The sequence below is a fragment of the Filicampus tigris genome, chromosome 4 (assembly GCF_054856515.1).
Source record: "Filicampus tigris isolate MCC_2025a chromosome 4, RoL_Ftig_1.0, whole genome shotgun sequence".
In the NCBI taxonomy this organism is placed as follows: domain Eukaryota; kingdom Metazoa; phylum Chordata; class Actinopteri; order Syngnathiformes; family Syngnathidae; genus Filicampus; species Filicampus tigris.
The window spans coordinates 18,108,932-18,133,530 of record NC_141220.1 but is presented as its reverse complement, the minus strand read 5'-3'; the positions used below and the strand labels follow the sequence as shown (position 1 = coordinate 18,133,530).

The following is a 24,599-nucleotide window of genomic DNA, read 5'->3' as shown; positions in this document are numbered from 1 at the left end:
AGCAGATGGGAAAGACATGACATGCTTGAAAATGTTGTATAATGCTCCTTGTCTAACCACTCTTTATCCAGCACTACTCTGTTGAAGTAGAAATGATTTCAAATAGCATAAAATAGCAATAGATAAATAGCAATAAAATATGTTATTACGGTCTCGGCAATTGAGGCTGATGTATTCATTATATTGCAAATAATTGAATGTTTGAGCAAAGAGCTCGCAATTAATATTCCGCAGAGATCTGTGTTAGCTTCCCAGTTTACAGTTTGGTGCGTGTGTGATAATGATGTAAAAAAATGTCCCACGTTGCACCTCATGTTTGAATTGTGTCTCTGGTATGTGCAGCCTGTCCCTCCGACCGATGGGGCCCAGATTGTCTCAACTCCTGTAACTGTCACAATGGAGCTCAATGTAGTGCCTATGATGGAGAATGTAGATGCGGACCCGGCTGGACCGGTCTCTATTGCACTCAGCGTGAGTCCTTCAGCATACGCACACTGTCACCTAGAGGTGGTGTGGCTGAACTGCAGCAGACACAGACCCATTTGAAACATCTGGACAGTTGCTGGAAGCTACTTTATCATTCAGATTTGAATTGAAGGCAACATAAAAATTAATACATGTTTGACTTGCTGCCACGCAGCAGTTGTGTCGTTCAGCCAAGTTACTGTGACTCATTTGAATTCTTAGTGTATATCAACGTCATTGTGTCTTATACATATTATTTTTTTTAGGTACTATCATACAGGTTGTCATTGTTTTATATTCGCCACTTTCCTACGCAATCGACATCAGCGCGTCCTCTGCTGCTGCTGCAGGAATTATTTGAATTCATTCGTGTTGTCCCTTATTGTGCATGCTGCACAAACTTTGAATGCTATTGATTTTGCAGTTGCCTTGCAAAATGACCTTGGCGTTCTAAATTGTCTTCCCGTCTCTCCTGCTGCTCCGCCATTGCCAACATTTGACTCATCCATCCCAGGCTGTCCCTCAGGCTTCTATGGCAGGGATTGTTCCGAAGTGTGTCACTGCCAGAACGGCGCCGAGTGCGACCACATCACGGGCCTGTGTGCGTGCCGAACAGGCTTCATCGGGACGAGTTGCGAGCAGAGTTTAGTAGGCCCGCCACATTTCGCTCTGCGCAAAAATCGCCCAGTGGATGAGAATCTGAAGCGTGCTATAAATAATTTTTTAGCCAGCCGTTCTCTAAGTGCTTTAATTTTGCAGTAATGCACCTCTCCTTGCAGAGTGTCATCCTGGTACATTCGGATATGGTTGTCAGCAGCTGTGCGAGTGTCTGAACAATGCTACCTGTGACTATGTGACCGGGACATGCTACTGCAGCCTGGGATATAAAGGAATCCGCTGTGATCAAGGTGAGGAGATGACCGAGATGAGTGAGACTTTCTCACTGGATCGTTATCAAAAACTCAGGGGCATCAAACTTGTTTTCATAGGGGCCACATCGTAGGTCAGGGTTCATCAAACTTTTGGGAAGTGGGAGCAACCTCATGGGTACTGCATAATGAGAAGGGCTACTAGTTTGAAACACTTCTGAAATAACACATTTGCTCAAATCGGCTTTAATTATATGTTATCAATAATTCATGATGTTCATTATCCTTAATGACATGACAATGATTCAAAAAGGTAGGAAACATAAATAAAAATGTGCTAGAGGTGTCACAATTGATGTATCGACATCTAATTGATCATCAAATTAATCAACAACTATTTTGATTATTGATTCATCGTTTAGAGACATTCTTTACCTTGAAATTGCCAAAATTCTCTGATTTCAGCCTCGTAACTAAATATTCAGATTTCTGTCTATTTTGTTTAATCAACATAAAGGCAAGGCAACTTTATATACTGTATTATAGCACATTTCATACACAAGATGAGTTAAGCACCAAAATCCACCCCTCTTTAGCCATCTCAGGGAGCGGCCTTTTTGTCAATTCTGTCGACTGAAAATGACATCACAACTGCTCAGGGCTCATTTAACGACCAATCACAGCTCAGCTTCAGAAAACAGATGAGCCGTGATTGGTTGTTACCTGAGCCATGAGCAACTGTGATGTCATTTCCAGTCGACAAAATGGCCGCCCCCAGAGATGGCTAAAATCATGTGTGTTATTCCACAAACACAATATTTATCAGAATGTCTTGTTTCAACTGGTGGCCCTGCAAGGAACATATTCTTGAAAAAAATATGTTTGGGGCGATTTCCCCTTTAATTCACAGTGACAGCCCTCCAATATGGCCCCTGAGCCTTGATTTTGACATCTGTGGTCTTACAAGCACTCTGCAATGATCTGTGTTTAGCGTCTCTCATGATGGAGGAGCTGAACCCCTACACCAAGATTAGCCCGGCCCGCAGCTCGGAGCGCCAGTCGGCGGGCGCCGTCATGGGCATCATTTTCCTCCTCCTCATCATCATGGCCATGCTCAGCCTGTTTGTGTGGTACAGACAGAGGCAGCGGGAGAAAGGACACGAGATCCAGCCGAGTGTGTCTTACACGCAAGCCATGCAGATGGCCAACACGGACTATTCTCTCTCTGGTGAGAACTGCTGTTCTTCTGTTCATCACTTTGAATTCATTATCCTGCATTAGGTACACCTACTAGTATGTTCTCCCCATGCTTTGTGTGTGTTTTCTCCAGATACTCCAGCATCCTCTTGCATTCCAAAAACACGCATGAGGGATTCATTAAAGACTCTCAATGATTGTGAATGATTATTTGTTTATAGGTGCTCTGTGAATGGCTGGCTGTGATAAACTGTGTTTCATATTAATTCATGGTCATTTGCCTTTATTATCCATTTCAGTTTAATTATATTCAGCCGTGTTTTCAAAACAAACCATTTATTCACAAAGCAATAATATACTTGTTGTCTGAAAGGGAAAAATAGGCAGAAGCTTATGATGCCACCTCCGCACATACATTTTAAAAAAGTGTCACCGATGTCTATAAAGCAACTTAAAATTGTATCAGCATTATTCACATCATATAATAGTAATGATATGCAGCGAAAAACAAAATTACTGCATTCGTTGTCCACTCTCAACATATGATAAAGATACAGAAAGATGTTCCCCTTATCCGTAGTTTTAAATCTTATTTTTCTGCATTTTTTAAATTCTTGGTCCAATTTATTCCATACTTCCAATACCAACAAAAGAAATACAGAGCTGCTTTACTTTAGTTCTTAGTTTAAGTTTTTTTTGTCATTCCCTTTTTGGAAATAGGTCCTGAACCTTTATTGTTTTTTATTTTGTACATAAATCGTGCAATTTTAAATTCAACCAAAGTATATATTTAAAGCTCTAATCTGAATAAAAAGCTGTTTTATGTGTTCTCTTTAAGCAACTTTATTTACGATTCTCATTGCTCTTGTTTGAGTACTAAGTAACGTATCGTTCATTTTAAGCATATACCTCACCTATAAAACAAAAACATTTGTTATTTATAAAACAAAACATTTATGTGTAATAAATCTGATATTGTGTAATGTAATACAGATTAATTTATTGCATGGTTGTTAAAAAAGAGGACCTTGAAAAAATAATTGACTATTAAATTAGAATCGCAATATTGAGGGGCAAAAAAATCGCAATTAGATTATTTTTCAAAATCTTTCAGCCCTAAAAAGCACTATTAAAAATTTGTGGAGATATTGTGTCAGTATGATCAGTGAATGTATCCTCTGTTGATTTGATGGGGGGGGGGAAAAAACTTTGTGTACTGTATATAAATGTCTCCATGAATAAATTGTTTCTGAAATCCTCAGAGTGTGGCAGCACCGTGGCCATAAAAACCAGCGCAGCTGAAGTCAATCACAATCCGAGCAGCAGCAGCGGCAGCGGCAGCGGCAGCGGACAGTGCTTCTCCAACCCCAGCTACCACACCGTGGCCCAGTGCAACGTTGTGTCAACCATCTCCAGCAACTTGGATGCCACGTTGACCCTCAAAGTACGTTCGCACGCCGCACAAGTTGCGCTTTGCCACTCAGATCAAATCAACCAGTTTTCTTTTACCCCCTCGCAGTCGAGCACTCTGAAAAGCCGAAACGGTTCCGACTGGAGAGCCTACTGCAACCTCACCGATCTCGGTGAGTTTTCCTCTCTCATCCCCCACGAATAAACTCATCCGTCATGACTTTGCGCCGCCGCCCCAAGGCCAGACGTGTGTGCGTCTTTAGTGGGTCTGGACTCATGGCCTGGACTCCCTGCTGTGAATGATGATGAACCACTGGCTGCTTGTTAGAAACAAAACCCTTTGCTCTCATTTTTATTTGATATGCATTTTAGAAGGAGAGCAGAGCGCTTCTGAGGAGATCACGGGTCAGTGAGAGCTTGTTAGTATGCCTTCTCACCCCGCGTTGGATTCCTCTGTGATGGTTTACGCCAGGCCAGCTTCTGCACTCTGGATGGTTGTGGATTGGAGAAACATCCATAATTGCTGAAATCGTTTAATGGCCACATGAGAATAACAAATTCTAGATCAAATACTGTATATTGAATATACAAATCATGCTACGCTATGTACTCTCATTGGGGTGAAGTTGAATTGTATTTTATACAGAATATGAATGTACTCTTAATATTCTGCTACGCACAAGGCAAAACCTCAATTGTCAACAAGCACTTGCTGTGCTGGTGTGTTTTATTGTCGATTGTAAGTTCAAGAAAACAGAAACATAATGAGTAAAGCCATATTTTCTTTCATGTAGCTAGAAGAATTACTGATAGTTTTGAGGAAAAAAACATCTAAACTCTCAAATGTACTTCACTACAAAAGTAAAAAAAAAGGAATTTTTTCCAATTAGCCATTATAATTTGACGCAATGAAAAAAAAGTCCCAGCAAAAATAGTTCCCCTCTTTTATTAACTTACATAGTGTTCGTAATGATTAGAAAAAAAATAATGCTATATGTTGGTGTTGTTTTTAAACCAATGCGAACATTGATTAACTTTTGTGCTCGTAAAACAATGTGTTCCCAATAACATAGCTTTGAAAATGTTGTGAAGTGAATAATAAAAAAATGAATGAATGAGTTAATGATAACAATAGGAAAAAAGACACCACACTTGTGTTTTTTTTTGTTTGTTTTTTTCAGATAAGATGATAAATTTTTGAACACCAGAAGGTGGTGTTTTTTAAGCTGTCACAAGGCAAAACACATTCTCCACATTTTTATCTTATAACTGATATCATCAAACAATACTCAGAATCTGTTGGCATCCTCATTAGTTCTCCCTGATTCTTATTTTTCCATGTGGCTGCTGTCCCTGTTTTTTTCTGCCTTAAAAAGTCCGCAGCATCTCACGATATGAACTGCCGTCTCTATTTATGCCTTGCCGCTTTTTACATCGCATCGTCAGCCGTGGACGTGGAAAACAGTAATGAGCCTGTTTTGAAAAAGTACAGATATCTGTTTTCAAGTAAAATGTTGTCAGAAAAATATTCAAGTAAAGATGAGTAAAGTGAACAAAAGACATCAATGGTGGACTTCCATAAGTCCATTTCTATTTGCCAATTGGGAATTCATTGGGGCCATTTACTCTACATGAGTTTTCAGTTAAAAATGTGTTATTTGGGGTTTTTGGGAGGTTGAAACTGAACATTTTGAAAAAAAAAAGTGTCAGTTTTTATAAACAACAAGTGCTGAAAACGGTCACATGTGAAATCAGAGGACATGAGCATGTGTTTTAACATTTAGCCTGAGCATGTGTGACTACATCACAACAAAAACAATGGGTCACTGCGCTGTTGCAGTTTTTTGTAGTTTGTGATTTTTCTGTAACGTTTTTTCAGCGAGTGAGCATGTACTGCTTGTATAGGTCAAATTCTAAATGCTAGCAAAGGGTATTCAAATGTCAGTTTGGGATAAAACCCGGGAGGACAAGCAGTTGGCGCCGATATTTCATAATCAATATGCGGTAGTTTAAATAAGTATTTTTACATAAGTACAACAACTGGCCTGACATGGATATTTTAAGTGCTTATAGTTGTTTGTTTTAGATGTTTATGACTGCAAACTCTTTTGACATTGTCTTTTCAAAAAAGTAACGATAACAACGTTGCGATTTTTTTTTTCCCTGAGTCGTTGTTTTTCAAACGCAGTGAACCCTATTTTGTGACGATAACAAACACGAACCCACTGCATAAGGAAAAACAAACAATCAGAAACAGAAGGCGTGGCTTACAAGATCTCGCAAAAAAACTAACATTTTTAACACTCCATTATGAATAGGGTGATTTTTCCGGGATAACAAAATAAGAGGTTCAGACCGTGTGGTGGTGAAAATTAGCTATTTATTTCTGTGTAATTAGCAAATGACAGTGTTAGGCAGAACTTTTCATCTAGGTGGCAAATGGTACAATTAACTTGTGTTGATTGAGAGTTTGGTGGTGCGGCATGATCTTTTTTTTTTATGTCAAATCTGTGCTTTGGCTTTAAAGGTGCATGCGCTTTGTCATTTCGGCCACGTTGCTCAATGTGCAGCAGGATGCTCTCTCTAATGGAGGGCTGTGAAGAATCTCTTGACCATGATTTTGCAAATATCCCATCTTGACCTCTGTCGACTGTAGGTGGTTACTGATGTGTGACAACTTGCAATTTAAAAAGGATTCTCATTGTCATATCCTAAAAGGGAGTACATTAAAGTTTGCCACAGATTGTGTGAATTATGCAACATCTGACTTTCATGTTTTGACATTTTGTAGCAGATGTTCAACAGGGGGAGACGCAGGCTCCGAGAAGTTCCAGAAAAGGTAAATAATTAATTTTCAGCATCACTACATGTGTGCGTGCACGTGTGTGTGTCTTGTTCAGCCTTCCCAGCACTAATAATTGAGATCTGTCCTTCAAGAGTTAAGTCAATTTTTTTCTTTACAGTCAGTGCTTTAAGTAGGCCGTACACACAAGTACGTAGTAGCAGCACTTCTCAATTGTAGCTTTTAGCGTACCGGGACTTTTTTACGGCGTACCGGGACTTGGCATGAGCTCACAGTACCCTCTGTGAGGAGCAGCTGCGGTGCGGCACCTAATTTACCAAGCAACAATCACCAATCGAATAAGGGGAGTGTAGCGGCACTTTTTTTTTTTTTTTCCACTTAAACACTGTTTCCAATAATGTGTTTAATGCGTCCCCACGAGTCTAAACACAGTATTCTGATTCAAATTGTGTGTAACATGAATCAAGCAGCAAACTCCACCCATTTTTATCCATCTCAGGGAGCAGCCATTTTGCCTTGTACTGTCACTTCATTAAGTGAAAATGGGATCACAGTTGCTCAGGACTCATCTTGCAAACATCACATGACCAAACCCAGAAAGGAATTGAGTCAATACGGTCGTTACTTGAGCACTTAGGCACTGCGATGTCATTTCTAGTCGACAGCAAGTGGCGGTAAAAGGCAAAATGCCCGCACCCGCCCGAGATAAAAACTGTTGTTTTTTTCTTCTTAATTCATAGTCCACAAATTGAATATTAATCAGAATAATGCGTTTAGATTGTTGGCTGCGCGTAGACTCTATTATTGATAGTATTTTTATTTTTATTTTTTTTACTTGACTCTCAATCAATTTCAGCAAATGGTTTCTATCACCACCTGAGTTTAACCCCCACTCCAATCTTGTCATATTCTCCATGATTATGTAAAAAACTTTTGGAGCACGATCATGATGAACTGCAGTTTTATTCCAATGATAATTGGCCTCCTTGGCTCAATGCCCGACACATGATTTGGTCTCCCACACTGTGCGGTCGCTGGTGACTGCGAGAGACCCAAGGGTGGGAAGAGTGGTTTGAAGTAGTAACCTTGCTGTGGTCCATAATGAGTCCTCATAGACTGACTGATGAGACTGTTATGGATGAGATGAGTCGTCCGCTTGCTCCCCTTTCTTCCCAGATTACCCTTTTCCACCATTATTCAGCAGAGGCAAAAGAAGTGTAACTTTTTAAAGAAGGCCAACCAGTTTTATTGCTTTTCTGCTCGTACTGCCATGCGCCAGCGACCATCGCTCTATCCTTGCTGTGACTGAATGTGCTTGCCTCCGCTGGGCAGATTACATCAAGGGCTCCATGTGCAACAACAGCTCGTGCTCCCCGAACACTGAAAACCCCTACGCCACAATCAGGGACCCGCCAGGGCTGGCGTGCAAGCACACAGAGAGCAGCTACGTGGAGATGAAGTCCCCCTCCCACCGTGAAGTGCCCTTCGGCGGCACCGCCACCCTCCTGGGCGGCACCAGAGGGAACGTCTATGATGTCGGTGAGAACCAAGGTTGTTATAGGTAACGTCGTGTTTCTAAAAACATCAGGCTGCTTTGAACTAGACGAAAAGTAACTGAAACTACATTTTAGCTTTCTAAAATTATAATTATGCCGAAAATGTTTTTCGTTTTTTTATCTTTGTCAATTAATTTTATACGTGATCTTTCGGGGTTTATTTCAAATGTATTCATTTCAGTATTACTGTTCGGCAAAGGAAGGAAAGTCGAACAATTGTTTGAAATTTGTACTTTACTTTATCACACAATATATGTGACCTTTTTTTTTATCTTGCAGTCGACAATTACTCTCTATATAAAAAAACTAAAGCTAATACTAAAACTCAGAGCATTTTACTAAAATAGAATAGATGCGAAAATAGACGATTACATAGACGGGAAAAAACGGGCTTCTGACTATGCTTAGTCCGACTATTTTTCCCTTCAATCGTTTATCGCATACAAAATGGGTGTCCGTCATAGGTGGATAGGCGGACCAGTCCGTCACATAGGCCGTATGCCCAGCTCTGCTAAAACTAACAGAATCTTAACTAAAACGAAGCATTTACCACCACCGCCCCCCGCCAAAAAATAGCAAACCATCCATCCATCCATTATCCAATCCACTTCTCCTCACAAGGGTCGCGGGCGTGCTGGAGCCTATCCCAGCTGTCTACGGGCAGTACTCGGGGGGGACACCCTGAATTGGATGACAGCCAATCGCAGGGCACACAGAGACAAACAAAGATCCGCACTCACACCTCGGGGCAATTTAGAGTGTCCAATCAACCTATCATGCATGTTTTTGGAATGTGGAAAAACCGGAGTATCCGGGGGAAACCCACGCAGGCATGGAGAGAACATGCAAACTCCACACAGGAAAGCCGGGGCCGGGTTCGCTAACAATTAATATTCATATTAATATTAATATTACTCTTCCATTTCTTCTTCTTCTTTGGATGGATGTCAAATACCTTTGGTGCGCCACCAAAATAAAAAAGTCACCCCGTAGTATAAGTCAACCAAACTATGAAAAAAGATGTGACTTATAGTCCGAAAAATATGGTATATACTTTGCGTGACACATTTTTGTTTGGTGTTGTGCCGTGAGAGTTTTCAAATAAATATGAGCCTTGGTTGGAAGGTTGGAAAACACTGGTGTAATAAATATTATGCTGACTGCCCTCCCCACTCTTGTTCCATCCCTCACCCCCGTCCTCCCGTCTCCCTCAAGCTATCGCAGAGCCCACGGTGAGTGTTTTGCAAGGGCCCAACGGGATGGCCACCGGCTTCTCCCAGAACCCGTATGACCTCACCCGTGGCAGCCACATCCCGACCCACTATGACATTCTGCCTATGCGCCACAGCCCCACGCACACTCCCTCGCCGCCACACCCAGAGAGCCCCAGCTCCCTCCTCTAGAGGACCCAACCCGGCACACTGGAAACAGTCCGTCAATTTTCATACAGCCCCTTTGTCTTCATGTGGTCAACAAGGACATGACAGCCACAGCTCTTTTGGACCCCAAAACAAAAGCCCACACACCAGCAGCCATTCCCCTATTTTGTTTTCCCAGATCCCCCGGACTGCTTACTGGATCTTTATGGACGCTCTGGAGCGGAAGATGGATCTACTAGAAGGAGCTGAGGCTGCCACGCTTGGATTGGATGGACAAGTCATTTACAGGGACAGAGACGTCTTTCACTTTAGTTTATAGATGGGCAAAGTGGTGTTGACGTGAGTAACGCTTGTGCCTGCCCCAGTTAAGAGTGTACAGCAGTTAGGATTTATGATGTACAGCAGGGGTGGGAAAGCTTTTGTGCTCAAGGGCCACATTTGATTTTAAAAACAGAAAAAGGTAAAGAAAAATGTTTTTAACGGGGAGTTTGCAATTTCCAAAAAAAAACGTACCTTTTTTAATGTTTATCAAAACAGTCAGTATAACTTGACAATGTGAAAATCAGAGACAGAATGTGTGACTTATCAGTTATTTGTCACCCTGCCGCCTCGTGCTGACCTGTGACCCCAGAAAGGGCATTATTTGTAATGGAGTGTTAAACGAAAAGTTATAAGTTTGAAATTTTTTTGGGGGGGAGGGTCACGGAGGAGTGTCCACGATAAGTTTTCTGCAAGTGTGCGGCAAATGATTGACACCCTTGCAAGTCACGCCTTGTGTCTCTCATTGGTTGTTTTTCCTCGGGCGGGATGGTTTCTTGAGTATCAAATTAGAGGCAGATTTTTTTTTTTCACACATCACATTTATCATGTCATATTGTCAAGCCATAATGACTGTTGGTTTTTAAATTGCAACTCTCCTTAAGGTTTATGTAAAATATGTAAAATAGTACTCGTGACACTGAGGACAAGCAGTATAGAAAATAGATGGATGGATGGGTTTATTTGAATAGTAAACAGGCTATCTATATCTCATTCTCATTTTTTTTATTGTATTATTTTAATTAAACACTCATCTATTTGAAAAAAAAAAAGAAAGAAAAGACTGTTTATTTTGCAAATATTTTATTTTGTCATTTAGAATGAATCAAATTAAATTGATAGCTATATTATTGCCAAAAATATTACAGGACTCTTAAAGGAAATCTTTGGTGGGCCCGATTGAAGAACGGAGTGGGCTGTAAATGGCCACGGGCCATACTTGCCCACCCTTTGATGTACAGCCTGTCAGACATAGATGAGATGACTACATCAACTGCAGTGTAAAACATGACCTAAATAATTTAAAAAAAAAAAAAAAAAGCATGGGTACAAAATAATGTCAGTCACAGTCAGTCCTTTTCTTCGCTGTGTGCTCCTTACTGGCACACAGCGATGCAATGTGGGGTCAAAGTGAAGAGCTTCATTTGTGTTGCAGTGTAAAATGAGGTTGTGATATTCAGGTCAGTAGAGTTTACACGCTGACTGCATCAAAAACACGTCTCAACTTTCAGATTTGCTCCTCATTAATGAACTGACTGGATCTTGTGTTGTTTTCCTATGTGCCAGAACTTTTCTTGCAAATGTCTGTACAGGGTGTCAAGGAGGAATGGTTGTGACCTTTATGTTTGGTATTTATACAGCTAATTTCTTTACTTATTCATTTATTTTGTTAGTGATGGTGAGTTTAATCCGTGTGACACTAGAATTACATTTGAAAAAAGTAAAAAAAAAGATAAGCATGAACACATAATGGGTACCCAACTGATGTACATAACACCAACACATCAAATTTATCTTCTTGTGAGATGTAATTTTGTGACGCATTTTAAAATTAAATTCTCTCTCTTTCTCTCTCTCTTTCTCTCACTCTGTGAGATTGTAAATTAAATTTGAAAATTTTACGTCCCAAAAAAGAAAGACTTTTATCTGACCAATTCAACGCCCACAAATATCATGTACCATTTACATGTGGGGTGGAAGAAGAAAAAACATCTGTTTGCATTAAACAAATGTCATTTGTTATCATTTACGATGAATCGACTCATTGACTTTGTCACTTGCATCAAAGCCTCTGCGGAAGCAATAACATATTGACAATCATGACTGGATTTCATCTGTACTGGAATATGATGCACCTTACTTTATTTCACATGACTGTTATGTCTCTAAATGAGCTTGAGCTTTTCTAACCACTTGCTGTCATGTCAATGCTGTTTCTTGTTATGGTACATTGCAGATTATAAACCCTTTTGTGTCATCGCAGCTGTGTTTCAGTTAGGGCAATATCCATTACACAGTTTCAATTGGAGGGTTACAGTCAAATCAGCATCACGGTTGAGTTAGACAAGAGTTGGCTAAGAGTCGGGGTACACCCTGGAATGCTCTCCGGTTCATTGCGGTTCACATTTAGCCAAAATTTCCTACTCCTATTCACACTATAGGGCTGGGTGATTAAGAAACAATTAATCATCGCAATTATTTGGATCGTTAATCACCATTAATAAACATGATTATTAATTCATTTCAAAACTTCCAAAACCCTACTTTAACTACAACGTAAAAGAACAACCAGAAAGTAAATTATTAACAAGTAAAATAATAGTAATAAATACCTGCTATTCTTTCTGTGGGCGCCTTGGCCTCTAAGGCAGTGATTCTCAACCAGTGTGCCGTGGCACATTAGTGTGCTGTGGGAGATCTTCAGTTGTGCTGCGGAAAATGACCCAATGTCAATTAATTTGACCCAAATTTTTTTTTTTTTTTCTAATAACTTTTGGGGGGTTAGTTTATCCATATAGTAACAGATAGAATAATGGAAATGCTCTTCCACTAATTAACTGAAGTAACATGACCTTTATACATACTTTTTGTGAATCATTTTGCTAAGTGGTGTGCTGTGAATTTTTTTTCTGTGTGTGTGTGTGTGCGTTTTATGTGAAAGATGGCTCAATATGTGAAAGATGGCTCAATAAAGGTTGAGAAACACTGCTCTTAGGGTCAGTGTGATGCAACGCATGCATGGAGATATACATTTATACACATTTTAAAAAGGGGTAAAAAGTGCAATGGAACTTTATTCATAATATAATTCATTTTTCACAGATTAGAGAGAAAAGGTACCTGTGAATATTATTATGTTACCTATCTATATGTGTTACTACAGCATTTGTGTATGAATATTCCTTATTTGAAGGAATATCGGTCTCGTAACTCATTGCTCATTTTTTATTAACCAGTCAATAAAATTTCCCATTCACTACGGTGATATTTCTAAACCAAAGTATGTGATGTATTTAAATATATAATGTGTGTTAATCTTTTATTTTTAGTTTTACAGTAAACTCTACTGGTGTTTCATTAGTTTAGGGCACACTCAGGGAAAAGCAGAATAACACATCATACGCTTTCTCCAAGCAACACGGTCCATTCAGGTTGCGTTCACAAAGTAGGAATTTGCATAAACACGCAACGCAGTTCGGCACATTAATCGTGTTTCTTGCTAAATGTTTTATCGTGAACATTCAAAATCTAAATCACGATTAGATTTCATTTATTTGTATGTAATCACTCAGCAATATCTGCTCAATGATAGACAGAAGACTGACGTTAGGTAGTGGTTACAATCCAAAGGTGTTTCATGTTGAATAATCGTAAAAAAATATATATTGAATAAACTGGAAAAAAAAGCTAAAGGTAACTCCTATTTATGAAGCAAACAGGGCGGCAATGGTGAGCACAGAACACACCTCTGGACCCTCATGCCACCCTGATGGAGTTTAATTTTGACAGTTTGGTATTAGTGTCTGTGTCAATTTGTGAACCTCTTGCAGTGGCAGTGCTCCTCATGATCCTCTTTGCATAAAGGACAAGATAGCAAGCACTGTTGTTGCCCTCCAATGGCTCCTTTCACCGCTCCTATTGTCTCCGAGTATTACCTCCATGCCCTTGACGCCGTGCTGTGAGACTCAGCATATCCTCTGCAGGCCTTGGAGAGGATGTGCCATCCTGGGGGAGATGCACTATTTGAGCAACTTGTGTTCACTCGTGGTGAGGGGGGCGCCGGACAAATTTGAAATTTAGACAGATTGGATTATTAGGAAATTATATGTGACCATCACATGAAGTGGACAGGTTAATATCATGAAAGTGTGATTGACTTGAAGTTACACAGATTTTTTTTTTTTTTGCTGTAAAATGCATACTGAATATCTGGGTTTTTTTGTTTTTCTGGGGGGGGGGATTTTGTGGGGGTTATTTTTTCTAGCAGTGCATTTCAGTGAGGTTCACTTAAACATAGATTTTTACTATATGCGGGCCTATCATCCCTTAAATGGGTTCATGATACACAGTGGAGAACTGTTGATTATTATCATATCTTACAGTCCTAAACAAAAATGAGCGTTTCTGTCCTTATCATTTCCCAAAGCAGAATATTGGTGATTCTAGATTAGAAACTCAAACAGCTGGAGACTGGTGTTCTGAAATGAATCAAGACTGGGGATGATTAATCCAGCTGAGTTTTATTTTTCCTCTGATCTCGGTTCATATTTGTGTGGTACTTTGTCTTTGTTTTGGCCTCAAACTGCAAACACACACACAAAGCCATTATAATTTTTCAGCCCAACTACTGCCTGAAGTCAGCTCTTTCATACTGACTTTCACTGCTTAATGTTAGCGCGGTTGCCGAAAACAATGTTAATTTTTAATAGCTTCATTACTGCTTACATGCTGTGCTAAATGCTATAACAGAAGCCTAAGCTTGACAATAATGGTCATAAAGAACTGAACGTGACCTCACTTGTAAACAAAGTTGTATTCTACATTCAAACTAAGTATCTGAGTCTGCCCACATAAAAACTGAAAAGGAATAAATTATAGATTAACAACAGTGGTGCCTTGAAATACGAGCTGTCATCTGGGTGATTTCTTGCTTTGCCATGGGAGCAAAAGCGCAGTAGGCAGTGAACTCATCTCACCTGATGAGGGTGAGGCTTAACAAATTACAAAATGCCATAGACAGGCAAAAAATAGCATCAATGTTTTGGTGTCATAACCCTTTAAGCAACAGATATTTGATCACAAACTGGCGAGCAATGCATATAGACAAATAATATAACAATAATCACAGTCATATATTCTTTATCGTCTTCTGTAGCCTGCTGAGCAGTTGTGATTGTGTTCTTCGAATGATTGAAGCAAATATATATATATATATATATATATATATATATATATATATATATATATATATACATATATGTATATATATGTATATATATATATATATATACATATATATATATACATATACATATATATATTATATATATACATATATATAAATATACATATATATACATATATATAAATATACATATATACATATATATATATATATACATACATATATACATACACACATCAGACTTCATTTGAATGAGGAATGATGATTTCTGATGGAAGTGTTTTGAGTTAAGAGCATGGTCTCAGAAGGCAGTTCGGGATAAACCAATTGACACCATCTTGTACAAGAGTGTAGTTTTTTAATCACTTCACTCAATTGGACAAAGCCCAGTTGAACCTAACAGAAATTGAGTCATAATTAAATCCCACAGTCGTATCTGTTGTCCTGTTTGATTAGCTTTCAACCCCTCCGTTCAGTGGTGTTCATGTGGCAAATCGCCTAATTAAAACAATGTCCATTAAACCAATCGCATCAAAGACTCAATTGAAGTAGAGACAAATACTGTACTGTAACTGCGCATGTTGGCCGCTAGGTGACAGCCAAGCAGTCACCTAGAAACAATTAAGTTCATTTCCTCAAGCCAAGAATACAAGTAAATGCTTCATGTGTATCATACTAGTCTGGATAAAATGAAGGTATAGCTTCCACCCAGTTGTACTATTGAAACAAATTGGATGACCTTAGTGTTTTCATAAATGTTATCATTGTCGTCATAAGAAATAATAAAGCAGGTTAGATAAGATATAACATTAAATGTTATAACGCCAACAGGTTAAAATCGACGATTCTCAATTTACACTGTTACAAGCAAGGCCTAGAAGTGTTTTTAATCCAAACGTTTAATTGTGCTTTAAGTACAAATTCGTCGTAAAACGAGGACCCATCAGAGTAGTAGTAATTGCACCACAAATCCAAAAGATGGCGCACCAGTAAAGAAGCTGTAATATACAGTACTTTAAAATGTACTGCACTGTAATCGTACTTTTTGACCGTTTTTGATTATGCAGTACAGTAAATGAAGCCTTTACACCTACAGGAAGTGAAAAAGAAGAATTTTGTGGTTTGAGATTTTTAGGGCCAGCGTCTGTCTCACAACCTCTGTTTAAATTCAAAAGGTGTTTCATTGACTTGAGGTCAAAGCTCTCAACTTCTTTTACACACACCAAATAAGGGGTCAAGCGGAACCCCAATTTTCTGAACAAGAAGAACGTCCAAAGAGTTATTGTCCGTTTGTGTGGTGTATTTTAACAACAACAACAACAACCGTTTGTGTGGTGTATTTTAACAACAACAACAACAACAACAACAACAACAACAACAACAGTTTAAGGTTACAATCCTTTATACAGCCCACAATAAGCTTTTCAAAGGTAACTTGCACAAAAATGAAATAGAATAGCAAATTATTCTTTAAAAAATAAAATAGACGCGCTAAAGAAAGGAATTGGTGGCGTATGTATTATTTTACAGTGTACATAATGCAATATCTGTCGAAACTGCGAGTGAAAGCTGGACTTAAATGCTGTAAAAATTAATTGAATTGTTGAGTACTAGAATGCGAGACCTGAAGTTGGTGTGAAATTAAATCTCTTCAGTTTGGGGATTTGATTGTGATAAGTGTGGAATTTGGTGAATTTGGTAATTCTTAGAATTTGGAATACATCCCTCAAAATGCTTTTTCTGATCTGAACATTTTGAAATTAAATTGGACTGGGACAGATGAGGGGGCATTTTTGTTTACTGTCTAATTAGTTTTTGTTTAGATATGAATGGTTTGAATCAATTAAGGAATGTGGAAGGAGAATAGCGTCCAAAATGTCCCGGATATGCAATTTTTTTAGCCTATTTTCTATTGTATTTCGCTCTTGTAGTCAACAGCAGCGCTTTCATCACATTTGGACGCAACCGCTTCCTGGTTGCCTAAAACGTCACATGTGACGTCATTGACGTTTGTGATAAGTCACGTGTCTCGCATCGGTCTGGATAAAGCGCCGCTCAGGAATACGTACACCGAGACGAGGCGTCCATCAACCCACTGTGAAATATTTAAAAAATCCATAATTTTACTCTCACGTTTGGACATATGGAGAGAGGAAGAGCGGAATAAAGAAGAGAGCATCAATTTGGCGTCGACAGACATCACGCTGAAGAATTTCTCGTCACGTTATCGCGCCCGCTCGTTTTGAGACGTGAGTACAGTACGAACATCATACGTTATTTAAATGAAACCAACGCGAAACGGTTTTGTTTTGACGATGATATTTGTAATATTTTCGTATTGTAGAGCTTTTTGAGGGGTGCTTGCCTAACAATGCTGATCGTAAGAAGAATGTAGGTTGGATTAGAAGACGTTAATAAACTGTTCCGACGAGGTTCGGTAACGTCCGTCCGTTATTGTACCGTTGTGCACACATCAGTGTTAACGGCGTGTTGTTGTTCACTTGTCGCGCACCCTTCGGTCCTGATGGAGGCAATGGAGGGTTCATATCCACTGTAGAGATGCTGCCTAAAATGGACTCTTATGTGTGGGAACCAACCGTCTTGTGTTTGCATCCTCCTTACATCTTAGATTTTACCCCGTCATTTCATCGCAAATTATCCGTTAAATAACTGCTTTACGACTGTATTCACGTGGTTGTGTGTGCAGTAAGTGTCATACAGCACACTGAATGCAAATTTGTGATGATGATGATGATGATGATGACGACGATGACGATGATTGTGTTGGTGGTTTCAGAACAGATGCCTACTAGTGAAATGTGATGTTTTCCTCCCCCTCCTCCAGCTCTCCTCCCTTGCTGCCAACAGGCCCTTTAATCCCAAGCAGTCGCCCCAACAACATCACAACAACACTGGGATGCCGGTGGGGTGGAAGGCTTTAGAATGCCACGACGAGACAATATAGGCATTATAAGATACATTGGAGTTACTCTGTTATAATGGGTTCAGGAGTCCTGGTTATGTTCAGAGGAGATAAATATGGCTTGTTTCTCTGCTTTTCCTTTCCTTTGGATGGGTGAATGGATGATTTGGTAGATAGATAGATAGATAGATAGATAGATAGATAGATAGATAGATAGATAGATAGATAGATAGATAGATAGATAGATAGTAATTGAGGCCCCAGAATGTGAATTATTACACAATGCATCCGTCGTCGAACAGCTGTACCAGATGTATGTTGTGAGTTTTGGTTCCCTTTGTGGATTGATTTGAACTTTTGGGAACAGGATGTCTCAAGTGGCATTACTAACTATGATGCTTGGACATGACTCATTGTCAACAACAATAACGGATGCGATTAAGGAAGTTGGCTTGTTTAAGGAAATCCGCTCCATTCCAAGAAAATTGCTGAATGAAATATGGGGACTGAGTTGTTTGTTCCAGTGATACAGGCACACGGCAAGAAAACCTCCTTTGCTACAACACGGATGAGCACAGACAATGTTACCAGTTAGAATAAAATACTTAAACACACTATGTTCTCATAAAAAATGTATGCACCCTCGCTTGGATACTTTCATTCAATAAGAAGAAATCACCTGTGCTGAATTGCAGAAATTAGTTGACTTTATTTTGGATAATGTTCCCATAAGGCTATATTATGATTTGTTTTTATAGTTGTAGGTGTTGCTGTCGCCAACCATAAAGTCCATGTCATTTTATATTTGTTGAGCAGATTGACACTCAGCAGGATGCCATGTTATATAATCTAGTTATTAGTTGTGTAGCTAGTAGCTACAATACCCGTTCGGAAGGGCTGCTTGATTCATTGCAGGTATTGCGTAGCATGGAAGTCAGCGTTCGAAGTCAAGTGGACTCCTTAGACATCATCGGTTATACTCAAACACCATCTGTGCGAGGCATGCTGCTGATACTGTGAGGCGTTAAGATGCAGCAACATCCTGAGTTCATTTATTTCTGGCTACCTTCTTCATATGTCCCCCCGGGGCTGTCACTCTCTCATCATCTGCTCATCTAATGCTTCTAAATCAAGATTTTTGCTGTCTTCGATTCAATCCTGCTGTGCTAACGCATGGCAGTGCGGTTGCCGAGCGGTTAGCACGTTGGGGTTTGAAAATTGGCTGTGGCCTTCCCGTTTGGAATTTGCATGTTTTCACCGCATATTCTGGCTTCTTTCTACATTCCAGAAACGTTCATACTGGATTCATTGAAGACTCTAAATTGTGCTTAGGCTTATGCTTGTTTATCTTTTTACATTATGCCCTGTGATTGGCTGTCAACCAGCACAAGGGTGGACAAGGAAAAGACTTATATGAAATGAATGGAAGGATAATTACCACATGATTGAAACCATTCCTAACCACTTGCAAAATTACTTTTTTTGTAACCATCGTAAAGCATAGATGGCTTTATTTTCAAAAACACTGAGCAAAATGCAAATGTACTAAGAATGGTAAGGCGCTGTAATTCTTTCTTGCTGAGTCATGATGGTTCCCGCTGAGACTCAACTCTGTAGAGAACAAATGAGCCACCTGCAATAACAAAGAACATTTCAACATTATGTCATAAGTAGGGTTTTAAATTTGCCAGACATTGGCGTAACTGTTTCTGCTACTCGCATACAGTTTGTGTCGGTTAGTACAACATTTCCCAACCTTTTTTGAGCCGAGGCACATATCAGAAAAACATCAGAAAAATCACACGGCACGCCACCCAACAGAAATGTCACAAAAAGTATACTGAAACAATGTACTCACTAATGTACTTGTGTGAAATCTGGGCCTGTTTAGTTTAACAAAAAGCTATTATTCTGTTGTATGTATGGCAACAGGTAGATGGTAAGGTAAGTTGTACCTTCTGCCATCAGGTGAAACATCGTTTCATTGTTCTGCCTGTCACTGCCAACTCAATACAATTTGATCATTTCGTGCGGCGCACCTGACGATCTCTCATGGCGGTTGGGAATCGTTAAATTCGAAAATATTAGCATAATTGTTAAGAATTGCATCAATTGTATGCATGTTGATTGTTATGTTCATCTTCATCATCATCTTGAAGCAAATGTGACAAAATACAGCGTGTAACTTGGCTGAACCCAGAAGAGGTTGTTTATTAAGTAGCAACTCATTTTCGGTCCAAACAACAACATGACATCAACGATGGCAAGGTGAACTACGTCCACCCTTGATAATGTTCAAAGTGTAAGGTACGGATAGCCTGACGCTCATGCCAAGCAGTTTGGGCGATATCAGATCATCAGTCCACTAGTGAGGGTGATGAGCGTGTTGAGAGAAATAAAACAGGCACTTAGCGCTGCAGGCTGCCAGAGCTTCATGCTTCGTGATAACCTAACTTGCTCCCTTTCTTTCACATAACACGGTCGACTGTGTCCAAATGCTCCCTCCTTAAAAGCTCATCCAAAATATAGTGTACTTTCTTATCTCCCTGAAGTTATGTTGCATTGCCTCGTCCGTTTTGTATTCTGTACAAAAGCACGTTTTGTGTTACATAATCAGTCACAGCACAGAGTAAGGTCACCAGTCTCAAGGTTTTCCCATATTTCTGGGTGAAATATTGAGAGATTTTGCAGACAGGAATGAAAGTGTTTCCAGATGCTCTCATTATGGTCGTGTTTTCCCCCCAAGTAAGGTATGAATTTGTTATATAGGTTACGTCTGTTTTACATTTCTCATACTGCCGCAGCAACCGTGTTTAATGCATCCATTGAAATTCTTACAAGATGCTCAGCGACACACTGAAATGTGTTTTAACTTTCCTCGTGCTTTTATGTTGCGCCCATCCCAGTGATTAAAATTCATCGAGGCTCTCTTCCTTCCCTCTCTTCTCTGCATTCCAGCCCTCACTTTGGGAATGGGAAATGATGGAGGATAAAGCGCCCCGTGTCGCCGACTATTTCGTGATTGCAGGTCTCACTGATTCGTCCAAGCTATTGGAAGAGGAGCTGGACTTTGATGATACCACACCAAAATCTGTCAAGCCCAAAGCGCCCATCACAGATGTCGCCGTAGTGATCCGCTCCCTGGGCGAAGAGGTACCCCCTGGCTTCACCTGTGTCGAAAGCACCCCCTCGGGCCTATCTGCGGAGCTCAATGGAGCCAGCCTCATGGGGCCGCAGATTTTCCTGTGCTTCAAGCGAGGCAGAGATAAGCCTCCGCTGACAGATCTTGGGTAAGCGCTAATCCTCAGTCACTGACCCTTTACCCACCGGCGTCACTAATCACTTCTCTGCCTTGGGTCACATTAATCTGCTCTTAAACACATCATGAAATGCACTCCATGGACAAATGTGTATAGATATCTTGCCATTGCACCTACAGGAAGTGAAATGGAAGAAAATACCGGTTTCGAGTTTTGTGAATGGCGCAAGCCCCGCGCGGCCAGCAGCGTAATTCTGCACAGAGGCAGATTAGATCTGCTCTCTGTAATTTCGCAGATGCGCACAAATCTGCATATTTAAAAAAGGGCAGTATGCGCCGGTATGGCTGTGACCATTCACCGTCAATCAAAGCGGCTCCTCTCATTCCCTTTAAATGTGACGCACTGACATCTCTGTGGGGAAATGGCTGCCGGGATCCATCTGTGACCACAGCATTGTCACTGCTTTTGGCCGGTGTGGCAACGCACAACGTAAGCAGGTACCCTCATTCAGTATAGAATGAGCTGGTGATACCTGGTGATTTAAATATGTCCATGAATCTCATGTAGCTCTCCTCACCACCGATCATTCAAGATTAATTTGTCTGTCCCATTCAGACAGAACTTGAAGCAGGATTTTCGTGTCCAAAGTGTGTATGCCTTCCCTATTAAGATGATTAGATGCATAGCAGCTTCAGTGTGACAGTGACAAATGCTTTCAACACGTGGCAAGTGAGTCTTGGGCATTCCACCAAATTGACAGGTTGACTTCAAAACCCCCATCCCACACTGTCAACTTACACACAGGCCCAAGAGCCAATAAAAAGAAAAAAAAACAACAAAAAAAAACACTGATTTAGATGGTTGGTGTGAAAGGGCTTGTTGATGGAATGAGGATTCCTGGTTAACTTAATAGTCAAGATTTAAGTGACAGGCTAGCAGACTGACCCCACGCTTTGTCTATAGTGTGTTAACTATAAAGAATGTATGGATGTATATGATGACAGCTCTACAGTTTTGGGAATTGGCAACAACACAGTCTTATTTCTTTTCAGGGTTTTGTATGAATGGAAAGAAAAGCTGAAGCCTGGATGTCACATCGTCCAGACAACACCCGCAGGTCGCCCGGCCAACATCAGCAACTCGTCATCTCAACGCATCTACATCACCTACCGCCGCGCTCCTAAGAGCCAGCCACACACCTCGCTGGCCGTCACTGATGTCGTCGTCATCGTGCCCGGCAAGGGGGAGACACCCCCTCACACTTTCTGCAAGGTGGACAAGAACCTCAACAGCAGCATGGTGGGGAGAGAAGTCTTGGATATTGTGACAAAAAATACACGTATATAGTATATCACAATTTCATTGACCACTGGTGTCTTGTCATCTTCCAGTGGGGATCATCTGTCTACTTGTGTTACAAGAAATCTCTGGCAAAAGCAAATACTATTGCATGCAAAGCAGGTAGTGAAACCATCTTTCTATAAAATGTGCAATCTTATTACATTAAGTTCAAATACAGATGTAGTAAAGTTCTAAATGTTAATGTATGTATTTGTTACAGGTCTGCTGTGCAGGTACCCCGAAGAGGACTATGAGTCCTTTCCATTGCCTGAGTCAGTGCCTATGTTCTGTCTGCCAATGGGGGCAACAATTGAGTGCTGGCCTGCGCACACCAAACACGCCCTTCCCGTTTTTTCCACATTTGTCCTAACGGGAGCTTCAGGAGAAAAGGTAAAGCATTACTAGCAGTCGACCTGAGACTTACGTGACTTCTACTGTAAAGTGGACATGAAAATTTGACTCCATTGATCCAACTGATATTTTAACACAAATTGTGCTTCAAAAGTTATAAATGGTAGTATAACAATACTCACAGGCATACTTTCTATATTCTCTTTGAAAAATCATATGACTGTAGTTTACTGAGTTATTTGTAAAAGTCCTCTTTGTTGGGTCTCTGGAGTGTCAGCCCACTCAAGTTTGAAATGAAACAACCATGGAAACCTTTTATCTGCCAATTTCTGAGAATGTGTTGAGTATTCAGAATTTCCGCCCCATTGTTACACACTGTAGCAGTGGGGCTAATTTACATATAACCACGCCCACCGTGAGAGTCTCCACCAATGACTTGGCAGCTAGGCAACAAATTCGACTTTCAAAGCAAAGGATAAGCAGAGCTGCGCTGAATTTTGTTGGATGCACAGATTAGCATTAGCTGATAGCATTAGCGTCTGATAAGCAGTAAATGGGGTGGAGTCAGTTCTGGTTTACTTGCAAGAGACAGTGCTCAAAACAGCTTAATTTTGGTCAGACAAAAATAAGGGGTGTTTAGTGTAATTGTTGATCCGGGATGTATTTTAATATCACAGACATGTTATTTGATACCTGGGAACTGTTTTAAATTGTGAGAAACTGCACAATGTCTCCTTTAATCACACATTCAACACTGTAGTATCCCACAGAGATGAATTTGTTGATGAACTGTAGTACAATTTCCAAGAATAACACACTATCCTGACAGCGTCTCCAAAAACTCTTGACTGGATTCCAAATAGTTTAAGGGCTTTGTTTGGAATACTAAAAAGACTGTTTTGACTTTGAGAGCAATGCGGCATAAAAAGAAAATGTGTAGCTCGTCTTGTGAATTATGGATAGCTCATTGCTAAACGCCTCAGTGCTCACTGATCGTGCGGTGCCATCTTTCTGCACACCGCAGGCCCCCAGGTACTTCATGCCTAGAATAATTTCTAATTTATGTGTGAAGAAGAACAAAGGACCTGGTGTCATAGCGGTTGTTTGTGAAGTGGTTCTTCAAAAGTCTCTTGTTGAGCTGTTGGCATACTTGCATATAATGATGTTTGTGTTAGTACTAACATTAGTTGTGTGCCTTCGTGAAGTTTACATCAAGGACCTGGGCTGTAACACGGTGACTGATTTTGGTTTGCAGGTGTACGGAGCAGCGATCCAGTTCTATGAGCCTTATTCGGAGGAGAAGCTGTCCGAGCGTCAACTGTCACAGCTCGGCCTTCTCAGCTCCGATCTGGGACCCGGCGGGACCAGAAACGTTTACAGCAACAAGAGCATCTGTCTCCTCTCCCACTGGCCCTTCTTCCAGTCCTTCAGGAGCTTCCTCACTTTTCTCTATCGATACTCCATCTCTGGACCACACGCTCTGCCCATTGAAAAGTTAGCCACGTTTGCACTTTTATTTATTATGTGAGAACATTGTTCGTTGGTTCTAATGGCGATTTGTGTGTGTATAGGCACATCTCTCACTTCATGCAAAATGTGCCATTCCCCTCTACCCAGAGGCCACGCATCCTTGTACAGGTATGAGTGTGAATGTTTAAATTGTGTAAATTGAGTTTCGAGGTTATCTTCCAGTATGTTCACCGTCTGGTCTCTGTTTTCTGAAGCTCTCTCCACATGACAGCCTGATACTGAGCCAGCCCGTGTCTTCTCCACTGCCTCTCAGGTGAGACAAATAATGACAACCTACTGCCTTAAGCATCA

The 24,599-nt window shown here is 40.3% G+C and overlaps 2 protein-coding genes across 17 annotated transcripts in view; both read left to right on the top strand.

The window, feature by feature from the left end:
* The window catches only part of megf11 (multiple EGF-like-domains 11), a 108,764-nt gene extending 96,784 nt beyond the window's left edge, over positions 1-11,980 (top strand). For 8 of the 12 annotated variants that reach the window (XM_086028286.1, XM_086028283.1, XM_086028284.1 and 5 more), the window contains 9 exons: positions 343-471; positions 980-1,108; positions 1,245-1,373; positions 2,326-2,562; positions 3,794-3,975; positions 4,051-4,114; positions 6,733-6,780; positions 8,077-8,295; positions 9,516-11,980. In XM_086028286.1, coding sequence (XP_085884412.1) covers positions 343-471; positions 980-1,108; positions 1,245-1,373; positions 2,326-2,562; positions 3,794-3,975; positions 4,051-4,114; positions 6,733-6,780; positions 8,077-8,295; positions 9,516-9,703 — 1,325 coding nt within the window. In that variant the 3' untranslated portion in view covers positions 9,704-11,980. Of the gene's footprint in view, positions 1-342; positions 472-979; positions 1,109-1,244; positions 1,374-2,325; positions 2,563-3,793; positions 3,976-4,050; positions 4,115-6,732; positions 6,781-8,076; positions 8,306-9,515 lie in introns of all 12 variants that reach the window. The other 4 variants (XM_086028290.1, XM_086028292.1, XM_086028289.1 and 1 more) reach the window with 3 other exon arrangements.
* A 4,950-nt stretch (positions 11,981-16,930) lies between these two features.
* Positions 16,931-24,599, top strand: part of dennd4a (DENN/MADD domain containing 4A) — a 22,150-nt gene continuing 14,481 nt past the window's right edge. For all 5 annotated transcript variants that reach the window (XM_086027453.1, XM_086027450.1, XM_086027451.1 and 2 more), the window contains exons 1-8: positions 16,931-17,152; positions 20,785-21,116; positions 22,139-22,385; positions 22,478-22,547; positions 22,648-22,817; positions 24,034-24,272; positions 24,350-24,416; positions 24,503-24,561. In XM_086027453.1, the coding sequence (XP_085883579.1) occupies positions 20,806-21,116; positions 22,139-22,385; positions 22,478-22,547; positions 22,648-22,817; positions 24,034-24,272; positions 24,350-24,416; positions 24,503-24,561 (1,163 nt within the window). In that variant the 5' untranslated portion in view covers positions 16,931-17,152; positions 20,785-20,805. The remainder of the gene's footprint in view (positions 17,153-20,784; positions 21,117-22,138; positions 22,386-22,477; positions 22,548-22,647; positions 22,818-24,033; positions 24,273-24,349; positions 24,417-24,502; positions 24,562-24,599) is intronic.